Source organism: Pseudophryne corroboree, chromosome 6 (assembly GCF_028390025.1).
Source record: "Pseudophryne corroboree isolate aPseCor3 chromosome 6, aPseCor3.hap2, whole genome shotgun sequence".
NCBI lineage: Eukaryota > Metazoa > Chordata > Amphibia > Anura > Myobatrachidae > Pseudophryne > Pseudophryne corroboree.
This window is the reverse complement of record NC_086449.1, coordinates 79,952,146-79,967,445: the sequence shown is the minus strand read 5'-3', so window position 1 is coordinate 79,967,445 and position 15,300 is coordinate 79,952,146. Positions and strand designations below refer to the sequence as shown.

Genomic DNA, 15,300 nt, shown 5'->3' with positions numbered 1-15,300 from the left:
AGGGGATTTTTTATAATAAAAATGAATCGCTCAACTATGCCTACACCTAATATAATAACACAAATTATTCTGCTTTCCTACTAAAATAATATAACACTAGCCTGGCCTCATCAGTGCCACAGTAAGTGCCCTGGTGGTCTAGTGTTCACAGTGGGGACCCCCAGAGCCAACACTACCAGCACCATCGGTGGTTTTCAGCCATGAACATGCCTGTCCCCGTCTGCTTCCGGCTGCGGGCTTCAGGACATGTGTGCTTGTCCCTCTTGGAGTCCGCGGTGGAAGTCAGAGCGGGAGTGGGGGTGTCCTATAGGACGCCTTTCACTTCCCGCTCTGTTGTTAAAAGTAAAATAAATATAAATAAAAGAAATAAATGTAAAAGTAGCTTGGCGCCTCTAAAAGCACCCCTCCAGAAAATGGTGCCCGCTCTTGCCGGCACCAAATGAAACTAGCTGCTGGTGGATAGAGGTGGGGTATAGTGGAGAGAGAGTCCTGGACTGCTGTGAAAAAAAAGTAACTGTTTGGTACCCATACTTTCCTCTCCAGGCTGTACCCATCGTCCTCCCACTGTGTTCCCTAGCAGAGGAAGAAGAAAATGTAATAACAATAGTCTTACCTCATTAGTACTACAATAACATAATAACACTAGTTTTAGCTCATCAGTGCTACAATAATGTAATAAGACTAGTCTTACCTCATCACTATCACCCTGCAACCCAAAGAATCACCTCTACAATGCCCCGAACACCGACGGCCAACTCCAGGCACTGCAAGTCGCCTAAGAAGAGGTGGAGGCATTGTTCAAAAGGGCCAAACCCAGGAAAGCTCTGCATCCTGACGGAGTGTCACCATCTGCCCTAAGAGCATGTGCGGGTCAGCTCACCCCCATATTCACCAAGATCTTCAACAAATCACTGGAGCTACAGAAAGTCCCTTCCTGCCTCAAAAGGTCTACTATCGTCCTGTCCCCAAGAAACCCTCTATCACGAACTTGAACGACTATAGGCCGATAGCACTTACGTCTGTGGTCATGAAAACGTTTGAGCGTCTGGTTTTGAATCACCTGAAAACTGTGACTGGCCCCCAACTGGACCCCCTACAGTTCGCCTATTGATCGAATCGGTGTGTTGAGGATGCAGTCAACCTGGGCCTGCACTACATTCTACAGCACCTAGACATTCCCGGTACCTACGCGAGGGTCCTGTTTGTCGATTTCAGCTCGGCCTTCAATACAATCGTCCCCAGCATACTCCACCCCAAATTACTTCACCTAGGGGTCCCAGAAGCTACCTGTTCCTGGATAGTAGACTTATTGACAGATAGAACACAGGTGGTGAAAGCGGGGGAATTCACCTCTCAAGCGCGGTGCATTAGTAGAGGGGCCCCTCAGGGCTGTGTCCTCTCACCCCTGCTCTTCTCCCTGTACACAAATGACTGCACCTCAGAGGCGCAATCAGTAAAGATCATCAAATTCGCTGATGACACCACCGTCATCGGCCTCATCAAGGACGGGGACGAATCGGCCTATAGACGGGAAGTAGACCGGTTGGCCCAGTGGTGCACCCACAACAACCTTGCGCTCAAGCCCCTCAAAACTGTAGAGATGATAGTGGACTTCATGAAGAAGTCATCTAGTGGACCTCCGCTAACGATTGCTGACAGTGTGGTATCGCTAGTGGACTCCTTCAAGTTTCTAGGGACCACAATCTCCCGGGACCTTAAATTAGGTCCAACGCTGACGCCACTGTCAGGAAAGCGCAGGAGAGATTGTTCTTCCTCAGGCAACTAAGGAAGTTCAACATCCAACAGAAGCTGCTGCTCCTCTTCTACTCCGCGATTGTGGAGTCGGTACTGTGCTCTACGATACTGGTATGGTACAGCTCCGCCAGAGCGAGGGACAGATGCAGGCTCCAAAAGGTGGTCAGAACCACAGACAAGATCATCGGGGCCGACGTTCCCTCAGTCCATGACCTGTACCTGTCCAGAGCTAAAAAGCGGGCAACTAAGATAGTAAAAGACCAGCTACACCCTAGCCACAGCATGTTTAACTTGCTTCCTTCAGGCAGGCGTTACAGGGCCATCCCCGCCAGGTCCACCAGAAGCCTCAAAAGTTTCTTCCCACAAGCGGTCCGCCTGCTGAACTCCTGAACAGTGACTGACTAGACGTACATGTAACTCACTTCTGTCCCTACGGTATGCCTATCTGTGTGACTTTACTTGCCCCCCCCCCCCCCCCACACCTACTTATCTGTTACCTACTTGGCTGTTGTATAGCAAACCGAAGACAAATTCCTAGTATACGCAAGTATACCTGGCCAATAAAGCTGATTCTGATCACTACTACAATATAATAACACCACTCTTACCTCATCACTATTACAATATTACAACACTAGTCTTACCTCATCAATACTACTATATTATAACACTAGTCTTACCTCATCAATACTACAATATAATAACACTAGTCTTACCTCATCACTACTAAAATAATATGATAACATTAATATGACCTCATTTTTTTTTTTTCAGAATACCCGTAAATCCCCCAGTATGATTTTGCAGTGTGGTGGGAGGACACCAAAGCTCCTGTAATAAACCCATGCAAACATGGTGATGACATACAAACTCCACAACGAGAGGGCCTTGGGGCTAGATTTTCTAAGTGGCTGCTTTTTTTATCTGTAACTATGTAATTTAAAACTCTAGGGGTGATTCAGACTTGACTGTAGATGTGCTAAATTTAGCACATCTACGATCAGTTTCTCTGACATGCGGGGGGCGCCCAGCACAGGGCTATTCCACCCTGCATGTCAGGCCCTACCCGCCTACCCCCCCTGCACACATGTGAAAGCATCGCACAGTGGCGATGCTTTTGCACCATGGCAGGCGGCTACCCACCATGTTCTGGGTCGCAGGGGCTGCGTGTGTCGTCACGCAGCTGCCGCGGCCCACACGCGCAACAGTCTGGACACGCCTGCGTTGTCCGGAACGCGCCCCCCACCAACGGTGTTTTAACACTGTTGGCACGCCCCCTCCCGGCCCGTGACCGCCTCTGCCTGTCAATCAGGCAGAGGCGATTGCATCTCACTGGGTGTGCGGGCGCACTCCAGAAAGGCTGAGATTGCTATTGTAGCAGTGATCAGGTATGTGTGTTTTGCATTTAATATAATTTCTATTTTAAATTCCAGGGTCAAACTCCACGAGAAATAGTGGCTTGCAAAAGCTGCTGCTTAGTAAATCTAGTTCCTGGTCCCAGTGCTGTGAGACAGTAATGCTAACCACTAGGTCACCGTGCTGCATACTTGCCTACCTGACCCTCTCCATGAGGGAGAAAATGCTCTGTTCCTGGACTTTCCTGGTAATGTATGATTGCCATCACCTCTGGTAAGCTAGTTAATTGATAAGAAAGGTGTTTCACCACAGGTGATGGCAATCATACATTACCAGGAAAGTCCAGGAACAGAGCATTTTCTCCCTCATGGAGAGGGTCAGGTAGGCAAGTATGCAGTGCTGCCCACTTACAAAGTGACTCTACGTCTACAGTACATAAATACTGTACCTGTGCTATCTACTTCTCGCCTGGCCAGGGAATCACCAACATTGATTTCAACTCTCTGAATGTTTTGGTTGGAGGACTGCTCTTCTCTTGTATTCTCAATATCGTACCCTGAAGAGGAGACAAAGAGATGGTTATAGCCCCTAATACCAGGAAAAGCACTGCAAAAATTGTGTGCATCTGAATAGAGAAACACTTGAATTTCTCTGTCGGACGCCATCTATTGGCTGCCAGCTTGCAAAATACTGTAATTTCCCCCATAGAGATGAGGAACAGCGTTAGCCCATACTTGCCTACCTGACCCTCTCCATGAGGGAGAAAATGCTCTGTTCCTGGACTTTCCTGGTAATGTATGATTGCCATCACCTGTGGCTAAACACCTTTCTTATTAATTAATTAACTAGCTCACCACAGGTGATGGCAATCATACATTACCAGGAAAGTCCAGGAACAGAGCATTTTCTCCCTCATGGAGAGGGTCAGGTAGGCAAGTATGCATTAGCCTTTAATTATATAGGAATATATACACTGATAAAAGCACTGAGAAAGTTATAAACGGGAGATATGTTTGTCCCAGGTTTCTGACCTATATGATTTAAGGGATCCGGACTGAAAGTCGACAGTAACTAGGCCGACAATGTCTAGGTCGACCACTATTGGTCGACAGTAACTAGGTCGACAGGGTGTCTAGGTCGACAGGGTCTTTAGGTCGACATGTTCTAGGTCGACAGGTCAAAAGGTCGACATGAGTTTTTCACAATTTTTTTCTTTTTTTGAACCTTTTCATACTTAACGATCCACGTGGACTACGATTGGAACGATAATCTGTGCCGAGCGAAGAGGTAGCGGAGCGAAGGCACCATGCCCGAAGCATGGCGAGCGAAGCGAGCCATGCGAGGGGACGCGGTGCACTTATTGGGGTTCCCGGTCACTCTACGAAGAAAACGACACCAAAATAACATTAAAAACTCATGTCGACCTTTTGACCTGTCGACCTAGAACATGTCGACATAAAGACCCTGTCGACCTAGACACCCTGTCGACCTAGTTACTGTCGACCAATAGTGGTCGACCTAGACATTGTCGACCTAGTTACTGTCGACTTTCAATACCACACCCACGATTTAAACACCCTGGAAAATGTCTGTTTCTGCAAAACAGACTTGATTAGAGTTTGGGCTTTAGTAAAAGCTGGTTAAGGATTCGTAGGGATATGGCTGGAGAGAGAGGGCAGGCTCCATCCATTAGGCCGATTTCGGGCCTTTAGCAAGCTAATTAGTACCTCCACCTGTAAGAGGCTGATATAAAGTGTGTCAGGGCTTTACTAATGGTCCCACTACCTGGGGAAACAGGCAGCAGGCTTGTACTGAGACACTGTGATTTACGGACTGTGAGCACTGTGCACATGCTTATGTTTGTGGTAGGGGCATTAGGTCCTACCACTCTGAGATAGGGAATCTGTATTGTTTAGTTAGTGCCCAGAGAGGCTAGGATTTATTGTTATGTTTTATATTTTCTGTACTGCATAACAAAACTAGCTTCAGCTAGACTGCACAAAACCCTGGACAGGTGAACTGTTTCCTAGATGTTACCTGTGTGTTTGAAAGTGCCCATCTACCCCAGGAGGGGGCACGCCTCACGTTCATCTACTCACTCTGGGCGGTAACATACATCGCCACCCCTCGCCACTTACCGCAGCGATGTTGATCGCATATGTACTAACATATGCGATCAATATCGCAATGCGGTGACGGAGGCCCCCTGCGATACCTGTGAGGTGGTCTGCGGAGGGTCTCCGTCACCTCCCAGGGGTCTCCACACTGCCTGGACGGCGGTAAGCAGCAGCAGGCTGCCCCCGCCGCCTCCTCCTCCCCCCTGCAGCAGGAAGGACCTCCGGCTGCATTGCTAGGGGGAGGAGGAGATTATCTTCCGGGTCCAGGGCAGCCTGGAGGAAGGTAAGCCGGGTGGAGGGGTCCCGGCGTCTGCGGCGGTGTCGGGGGGTTGCGGCGGTCGGCGATAAGAAGCCCATAGGCTTCTATAGGGTATCGCCATCCAGAGATGGCGTTACCCTGGACGTCGAAAACGCGGCAGTAGGGTCTCAGTAAATTTGAAAATGCGGTAAAACCCCCGTTTTCGGGGTTTTACCGCATTTTTCCTTTAGTACATCCCGCCCTTTATGAGAGTACAATGGATGACTTCAGAGCTGTCAGTTTTTCTTCACTCTTGAGTATGTCAATAAACGGGCTTAGCTTGTTTTACTGGAAAATACTGGCTTAGAACATCTTATACATAAAAGTGTTTAGATGATAGGTAATAATTTGAAGCAAGATAACTGGGACAGGTGTGCTGTATGACTGCTAAACTTGTTTAGCTATTTTGAAAACTATGGGATTGATTGAAAGTCGTGTCGATCTCTGTTCATAGACGCCAATGGCAAGTTTTGCATCTTTCGGTGAAATAGGGCTTTTCGGGGAGGGAACTGGACGGTGACATTGCAATCGCATGTAACCACCCTGACTTGTGGGCGTGTATTTAAAGCTCCATGCAATTCTGAGTCCCGCGTACGGGGAAGGGAAGCCTGAGGCTGGTGAAGTGCCCTTACTAATGATGGCAGCAGTGCACAAACCCCCACGTATTAGCAAAAGGTAGTAACTCAGGCTTCCGAGGCTGCTACAGCCGCTTTGCCTTCCACTCAGCCCCTATAATTATTTTATTTGTGTTTTAGAAATCTCATATAACTATTACATGGTTCTGACCACAGAAGATTAGTAATGATTGCATTTCCCAACCAGTCTTCCAACGTTCATTAAAGAATTGGACAACCTCCATTGTCAATACAGATTTTGAAAAGCTGTTAACATGGGTTTGAAATGAGGAGCATCCCAATATGACACCTCTTCGACAGCAAACAAATGCTCCCTTCTTAGACTTGCCAATGACAGCTGTCAAAAGCCAAACTCTGACTTTTTTTTCTACTTTGGGGTTATTCTGCACTATGTTTTTCATGCACAATGTTATTACAATACTCTCTTGCTCACCCTTCTTCTCTCCGTCCTTGATGTTCTGCCCAGTGATGCTGATTTTCTTCACCACGTGAACATGGATGGCAGGGCCAGTTGAAGAGAGGAATGGTTTCTCCATCACCTCCCTGCTCTTGTAGACTTTGGCTTCATCTCCTTCTTTAGTTTTAACTAGCCCAACTCCTCTGCCTTCCAAGTTTCGTGCCCTCTGTGGCTGAACCCCAGGTCCGACTTCAGTGCTGGAGACCACCTCACTTCCTCTCTCCACCCTAGCAACCTTAACCGCATCAGCCCTCACGTCCTCATTCTTCTCTTTCCTCAAAGCTTCATCGCTTCTTGTTGCCCGCTCAGCTTCTTCCAGCTTCCGGTTTGCATTTTGAACCTCTGTCAACGCTCGGCCAAGCTGCCTTTCCAACACCGCAACTTTAGCAGATAGTGCTTGGACCAGAAGCTTTTGCTTGTCAGCCTCTGGCTGTCTAACCGGAACAGGATGGAGATCCACTTCTCTCACCCAGACTCCAACACTGCAGAACTTTTTAGCAGGTCTCCCATCAGATGGAAAACATTCCTTTTTGGATTTTTCCTTCAGGTCTTCAGGCTCTTTCCTGACCTCTCCTTCCACCCCAACACATCCTTTTCCCTCTTCTCTCATTACAAATTCAAGTTTACCATCTTTGGATTCTTCCTCTGGAATTTCAATGTACAGCTCTCCTCTTGTCTTGCCCTTAGTGTTTCCCCCTGGGTGACCCAGGTATTTCTGACTCTTAAGCTGGACACTGAGCTGACGTTTTTCCTCTTGGAGCACGGAGATCTTCACCTGGAGCACGGGAATCATTTTTACTTGTTCTTCTAGCTGGCGCAATCTCTTCAGTGCCACAGCCATTTGCTCTCGTACATGCTGTAGATGGACCGGGGTGGGAGACACTGGAGTAGACATCCCAGAACTTAGTGGAGTAAAAGAAGACAGCTGCTGGTAGGAAGAAGAGGAGGGTAGACGAGAGAGAGATGGAGTGGAGATGGAGCTGGTGGATCTGCATCCAAGGCTGAGTGGACGAGACTGTCCAGCTTCTAGTTTCTTGCTAGCATCTAGCAATGTTCTCTCCACCCTGGGATTGAAGTTGTTGTTCAAAGTTTGAGTACCACTCCTGACTTCATATGCTGGATAAAAACTTCTTCCACAATAGGAATATGATGAATGACGGCTGCAATAAAAAGAAAGGGAATCAGAAATTCTGTTTTGCCTTAACCTCGTGACCTTAAAATGAATGGTGAATTGGGAGCGGATGAGGTCTACCTCTGTCCAGTAATATATTAATGACACATAGTACCTGTCATTGCTGGCGTTGGAGCAGAGGGACTCTGTAGAGGTCCACCATGATCCAGTGTAGCCGGGGCCCCGGGGTAAGGATCCATATCGAGGTCTACGGTTAACTGGCACTCGCTTGATGGTGTGGCCTTTTTCTATGTCATCAACGTATTTCAGAAAGTCCAAGTCCAAGCGATAGCCATATGGTGTCTCCACCGAATATGGAGCCTCAGGGCTTTTCATAGCGGACAAAGAATTTGGGACCGGTTTACCTGCAAACAAAGCCAAATGATAATGTGACCATTTTCCGGCCGCCCATTAATACACACCATTATAAAAATACAACCCACATGTACTGTATGGGTGGAATGCATTGATGTCACTTATCCTATTGGCCTTGCTGCTCTATAAGAATACGGCAAGGTTCGTGCTCTCCTGCTATCTGCTATCCTGAAAAAGCCTGCATACGGTGAGACGCATCGATCACATAGATCCCGATCTGTGCCGCAAAGCGCTTCAAGCGGGCACATCGGGAGTGTGCTGGCAGATGTTCAGCCACAATGGACTACTTAACAGAAGACGCACATATCCTGAGGCCACAGACTGCTTTGCGGTAAGATATGGGACAGTAGTGCAGCCCTCACAGCATGGGAGCTGCCACTCAGCACAGAGTATGTCCTGCGCATACCTGAGAGTGCTTTAACATTCTGCATGTGCGAGACTTAACCGATGCAATTATCCATCTATATTTATGATGCATATTATGTACAACAACTCCAGGAATTCTGCACCCATCTGAAGTAACTGTGTCGAAATTCCTGGCTTTGACTAGTTGGGACCAACTTACCTACTGAGAACACCTGCATTATATCGGGACACGCAGGGTCAGTAAAACGCCTAGGCATTTCCCCTGTGGGTCTGCACCACAGATTGGCCTTAATGTAATAAACTTTAAAAAGAGATAAAGTGGAGACGAATAAAGAGTGATAAATGGCCAGCCAATCAGCTTCTAAACTGCCATGTCACAGGCTGTGTTTAAAAAATGACAGTTAGGAGCTGGTTGGCTGGTACTTTATCTCTCTTTATCCGTCTCTTTTATCTCTTGTTACAGCTTAGGGGTACATTTACTAAGCAGTGATAAGAGCGGAGAAGTGAGCCAGTGGAGAAGTTGCCCGTGGCAACCAATCAGCACTGAAGTAACATCTATAATTTGCATACTATAAAATGATACAGAGCTGCTGATTGGTTGATGGGGAAATTTCTCCACTGGCTCACTTCTCCGTTCTTATCACTGCTTAGTAAATGTTCCCCTTAATACATTTGGGCCTTTGATACTTATTGACATTTTGAGATTTGAATTAGAATAGGAACCCTTACCCAAAGTATCGTCTCATAAGTGACAACTGTTTGGGCTACCCAAGCCCACATCATTGATGAATGTTTCTATGTTGTTGTGTATTTAATTGTTTGTATACCGGTATTCGGCACTGATACATTGAATCTGCATACTCTATTTTAGGTTTGTATATATGCTATTATTATTGATATATTTACTGCGAATTTACCAAATACCTTTTATTATTAAATGTATTCTGCTTTGAAAGAAATTGTGCCGCTGTGACATTGTCCTTCTATAAAACAAGGTAAGCGCTGCGACCTTTGTATATTCCTGCTGCATCACATTACGGAATATATATTGCACAATTAGTACCTGGAAAGTGAGTCTCCATTTGTAGAACCTGCGCCATCATGTCTACAAATGTTTGGTCCAAAAGAAATAGGGCAGAGTCTCCTGTGTCAATGTATCCTGTAAGAGGAGAGAGGAAAGAAGGGGTGATATATTCGGCATTTGGTGATTGTATTGTATATTATAAAGTGTAAGGAGGGTTATAGTGGTTACAGAGTATAATTTACAGATGGGGAATATGTACAAAGCTTTGGAGAGTGATAATGTGAAGAGAGATAACTACCACCCAATCAGCTCCTAATTGTCATTTTTCAAAAACAGCCTGTAACATGGCTGTTAAGTTGGTACTTTATGTCTCCACTTTATCCCTCTAAAGGTGGGTACACACTGGTCGATATATCTGCCGATCAATTGATACACACTGCCCGATCCGTCAGGGACTGACGTCATGAACTGGGCGAGCGTGTACACATGCCCGCCCAGTTTAGCTGTCAATCACCGCCGGCTGCCGCAGCATGTGTACGGGCGGGCGGGCGGCCGTCCGTACACACACAGCGACGCGCCAATATATCGGTAGGTATATTGGCCGTCGGCTGTGCTGCGGGGCCGACGCGATACGTCTGTGAACGACGGAGTTCCCAGACGTATCGCCCGTACACACTGGCCGACGGACCCGCGATATATTGGCCGTTCAAGAGAACGGACAATATATCGGCCAGTGTTTACCCACCTTAAGGCTTAGTAAATCTCCCCCAATGAGCTTTATTATACTTGCATGTTGTAAATGTATCGATTCTCCACTTGTCACAGCATGGCAGTAGGTTTTGGTTGTTTTTTTTTTAACTCACTTTATTGAGTAGATCATAATAAACAATAGGGACTGAGATAAGCAAAATCACAATAACAAAAATAATGAACAAGGTAGCTATTAAGTCCATGGCAGTAGTTTTTAATCTGCTAAAATGCCAAACGCCCACTCTATCCCACTACTGGTGTTAGCCCTGCCCTGCACCACCCTAGACATAGCGTGAATTGGAAAGGTTGCAGCTTTTATTTTAACATGGCAAAGAGGTGAACAAAATGGATTGTGAGATGTCGGCCTCTGGGGGGAGCCCTTGCACAAGGCTTTGTCAGAAAAGTTCCGTCTCTGATTTACAATCTCCATGGTACCTGGCATCACAGAAATACTTTCTGTTACATAGGACAACTTACACAGGAGGCATTATGCCACTCGGTGGGAGGCAAACTTCACCCCCTGCCATTTAAATGCTATGCCTCTCCTACTTTCTTGGCACGTGGGCATTTGCCTGCAGCCAGTTACATTCCTTGGGCTTCTGTGGCCTTCTGTTCTTTTCTCCTCTGTCATCTTTTTTTTCTCTGTCTCCTCATCATGTGCTCTGTGTGTATCATACGTACAGTACATGCTCTGTCACGGGTTCTATCTTATCAGTTTTCTCTGATACATCTCATATATTCCTCCCTGTCTCCTGCCTTCATTTGTGTGTCCTCTCTCTATTTCTTCTCACTTCTGGCTCCATCTTCAGCCCCAATTTTCAGCTCACAGCTCTCACCTCACCCCACCCCACCCCTCACTCTCTCTCCATTCTGATTCCTCTCTCCTGATTTCTTTTCCCTTTTGTCCCCCTTCCTTCACTCTCAGTGTCTCTCCACTCCTATCCCCCTCCTTTTTCCTTTTCCCTTATTTTCTCACTTCTTACGCTCTCCACTCCTATCCCCCGCTCCATATTATTTTCCCTTCTGTTCTCCCTTCCCAACCTCATACTCTCCACTCCTTATTCATTTTTCCTTCTGTTCTCCTGTCCTACCCTCTTACTCTCTCACCACTCCTATCGTCTACTCCTTATTAATTTTCCCTTCTGTTCTCCCTTCCTATCCTCTTACACTCTCTCTCTCTCTCTCTCTCTCTCTCTCTCTCTCTCTCTCCATTCCGATCTACCTCTCCTTATTCCTTTTCTCATCCCCCTTCCTACCTTCTCACTCTCCACTCTCGCTTTCCTCATTTCTATTATTTAAAGCTATTTATACAACACACAAATAATCCACAGCGCTTTCCAGAGAATATTTTGGCCATTCACATCAGTCCCTGCCCCAGTGGAGCTTACAATCTATATTCCCTATCACATGGACACACACATATACACTAGTGTCAATTTTTTGACTGAATCTTATTAATTTACCAGTATGTTATTGAAGTGTGGGAGAAAACCAGAGCACCCGGATGAAACCCACGCAAGCACGGGGAGAACATACAAACTCCCCATAGTTAGGGCCTTGGTGGGAATCAACACCAATACCTCAGTACTGTGAGGTGGTAATGCTAACCATTACACTATCCATACTGCCCATCTTTTCCCTTGTCACCCTCTCGCCGTCCCTCCATGCCTATCCCTCTTTCATTATTCCTTCTCCCTTTTCTTCCTCCTTACTCTCACACTCTTGCCATTCCTGTCTACATCTCCTTATTCCTTTTGCCTCCTCTTCTCCCCGCTCGCCCTATCTCCACTCTAAGCCAGTCCTCTTTCTTCACTATTATTGTCCCCTCTTTCATTACTAATGTCTCTTCTGTCCTCTCACCCCCACTCTTTCTTTCTACAATTCCACGTCTCTTCTCATCTTTTCTTCCAGCCATACCATTTACTGTCCCAGTTTCATCCTACATCTAACCGACTGTCCTGTATCTCACTATCTCTCGCTCTTCCTCTGGTATCACATCCTGCCGCCTTATCTGCCCCTCGCTGTTTAATTTTGTTCCACTGGCTCATTCTACGTCCTCTACTGTCATTCTACCAGTGGCTTCTCCTCCCTGCCCCCCCCCCCCCCTTCCCTTACCCTTCGATCCCTCTATTCTCCCCCACAAGCTTTCTTCATGCAGTTCTGCCCTGGCAGACACACACTTATTGTGCCTGGTTTGTCCCTGTCACAGAGGTTCCCCAGATCATAGTGACAGCAGGCTCTCTGTTTCCTAGCTCCAAGCCACAACATCCCGCACTGTGTGCAGCTGTGCACCCTCCTCTCCCCATTCCTTCCTTCTTCAGGAGGGGAGGGGGGGGGGGGGGGGGGTATGCTAACTACAAGCAGCATGAACTTTACTGGGTTGACGTTTGATGTAGCATGGAGTCACAATATACTGTGCCTGAGGGAAACCCCTCCTCCTTCAACACAGCTCTTTTGCTAGAATGTAATAGTGGCGTGAAATACAGTCAATCAGTGCTATTGGGAAATGGCACGTGAGATTGTGCACATTATATGAATATATACCACACTTAAGGTGGGTACACACTATTAGATATATCTGCAGATCAATTGATCTGCAGATATATCTATGTACGGATCGGGCAGTGTGCTGTGCATACACACAGCCCGATCCGTCGGGGGACTGACGTCATGAACTGGGCCTGTCAATCACCGCCGGCCGCCGCAGCATGTGTACGGGCGGTCGGACGACCGCCCCGTACACACACAGCGACGCGCCAATATATCGTTAGATATATTGGCTGTCGGCTGTGCTGCGCGGCCGACGCGATACGTCTGTGAACGACGGAGTACACAGACGTATTGCCCGTACACACTGGCCGACGGTCCCGCGATGTATCGGCCGTTCAAGAGAACGGCCGATACATCGACCAGTGTGTACGGGCCTTTACAGTATATCCCAATCCCTCCATCACACTCATGAATCACTGTACTGGTTCTACATAGCTCTAATACTATTCATGTCATCCTACTCTACACCTTCCTGTACAGCTCTGTCACTACTCCTCCTCCCATCCTACTCTTCACCTCTCTGCTGTTCCTGTACTGGCTCCCCATATACAGCTCTGACACTACTCCACCCTCCCATCCTACTCTACACCGACACTACTCCCCTCCCATTCCACGCTACACCTCTCTACTATTCCTGTGCTCACTCCCAATACACAGCTCTGACACTACTCTTCCCATCCTACAATATGTGAGGCATTAAGCCTGACGCTGGGCAGAGCGCTACAATGCATGTGCATGTGATTGATTACACAGGCAGATAATTCCCAGCAGCCTCAGCAGCTCCTCAAGAGGTCAGTGGCAATTCATATGACCAGTCAGGTGGTGAGGCCACTGACATTGGAAGCGAGTGGCAGTTGGTCAAGACAAAACCACACAAGGCCCAGGATAGAGAGCAGGCACTGAGGGATCTGTCCTAAGGTGCCGCTGGTGGCGGCTGTGAGGAAGCCGTGTCTCAGAGACCAGGAGTGCCAGGATTAGCCTGGAGATAGCGTATATTAAATGAACAAAGTACAGTTGAATGTATAGTGCTGTAGAGAGTTATAGCTTGCAACCAGAGACTATATTTCTATGGTATTAACATAGTAACAGTTCCTCAATATATATATACTAGTTACCAGCCCGTAAACAGAACAGCATAATGTCAGCACCGACAGCTGTGCCCGCACAACTAGTGGCTGCCAGCACGCAAAACACTTGCATTCCCCCCATAGAGGTGAGGAGCAGTGTTAGCCTTTTATCATATAGGATAAATATATATATATATAGTTTCTGATTTTCATGGTTGTAAATATAAATGAGTTAAAAATGTTTGGTAAATCTATAGAGATGTACATTTGAGACGTCTTAATGTAAGTACAGGTTGAGTATCCCTTATCCAAAATGCTTGGGACCAGAGGCATTTTGGATATCGGATTTTTCCGTATTTTGGAATAATTGCATACCATAATGAGATATCATGGTGATGGGACCTAAGTCTAAGCACAGAATGCATTTATGTCTCATATACACACAGCCTGAAGTCAATTTTAGCCAATATTTTTTATAACTTTGTGCATTAAACAAAGTGTGTCTACATTCACACAATTCATTAATGTTTCATATACACCTTATATACACAGCCTGAAGGTCATTTAATACAATATTTTTAATAACTGTGTCTATTAAACATAGTTTATGTACATTGAGCCATAAAAAAACAACGGTTTCACTATCTCACTCTCACTCAAAAAAGTCTGTATTTCGGAATATTCCGTATTTCGGAATATTTGGATATGGGATACTCAACCTATAAATATTAATTAATGGTTCTTGGCGTTACCCGAGGAGCAGATACGGTAAAGAGTGACAGGACCATTTTTGTAGTTTAATAAATTCTACACAATGGAAATGCAATCCAAATTTTGATCCGATTGTCCGTTTGGGTGTTATTGTTCACGCAACGCAAGCCACGCATCGGTAATGACATCATTATGTCAACCCCCTTTTCATCCCCTTAGGGGAGTTTTATTAAAATTCTAATTAAGTAGTTCAGTGGTTCCCAAACTGTGTGCCTAGGCACCTTGGGGTGCCTCAGGACACTAGCAGGTGTGCCTTGGATTGGTGGTCCAGGACCAATTCAAACTATTTTTGGTCAAAGAAATAGACAAAACTAGTGCTTGTAGCTGCCAATTATAAAATATGAGGACATACACAAGCAAATATTGTCCCGCAACACACTAAAGAAACTAAGGATGACATATAAGCATAATTTCTCTAACGTCCTAAGTGGATGCTGGGACTCCGTAAGGACCATGCGGAATAGCGGCTCCGCAGGAGACTGGGCACAAAAGTAAAAGCTTGAACTAGCTGGTGTGCACTGGCTCCTCCCCCTATGACCCTCCTCCAAGCCTCAGTTAGATTTTTGTGCCCGAACGAGAAGGGTGCATGCTAGGTGGCTCTCCTGAGC

The 15,300-nt window shown here is 46.5% G+C and overlaps 1 protein-coding gene across 2 annotated transcripts in view; it reads right to left on the bottom strand.

Annotated features, from left to right (window-relative positions):
* The window catches only part of KANK2 (KN motif and ankyrin repeat domains 2), a 142,824-nt gene that overhangs the window by 40,452 nt on the left and 87,072 nt on the right, over positions 1-15,300 (bottom strand). For both annotated transcript variants that reach the window (XM_063931281.1, XM_063931282.1), the window contains exons 3-6: positions 9,594-9,689; positions 7,905-8,154; positions 6,595-7,778; positions 3,560-3,667 (exon numbers count right to left, since the gene is read on the bottom strand). In XM_063931281.1, the coding sequence (XP_063787351.1) occupies positions 3,560-3,667; positions 6,595-7,778; positions 7,905-8,154; positions 9,594-9,633 (1,582 nt within the window). In that variant the 5' untranslated portion in view covers positions 9,634-9,689. The remainder of the gene's footprint in view (positions 1-3,559; positions 3,668-6,594; positions 7,779-7,904; positions 8,155-9,593; positions 9,690-15,300) is intronic.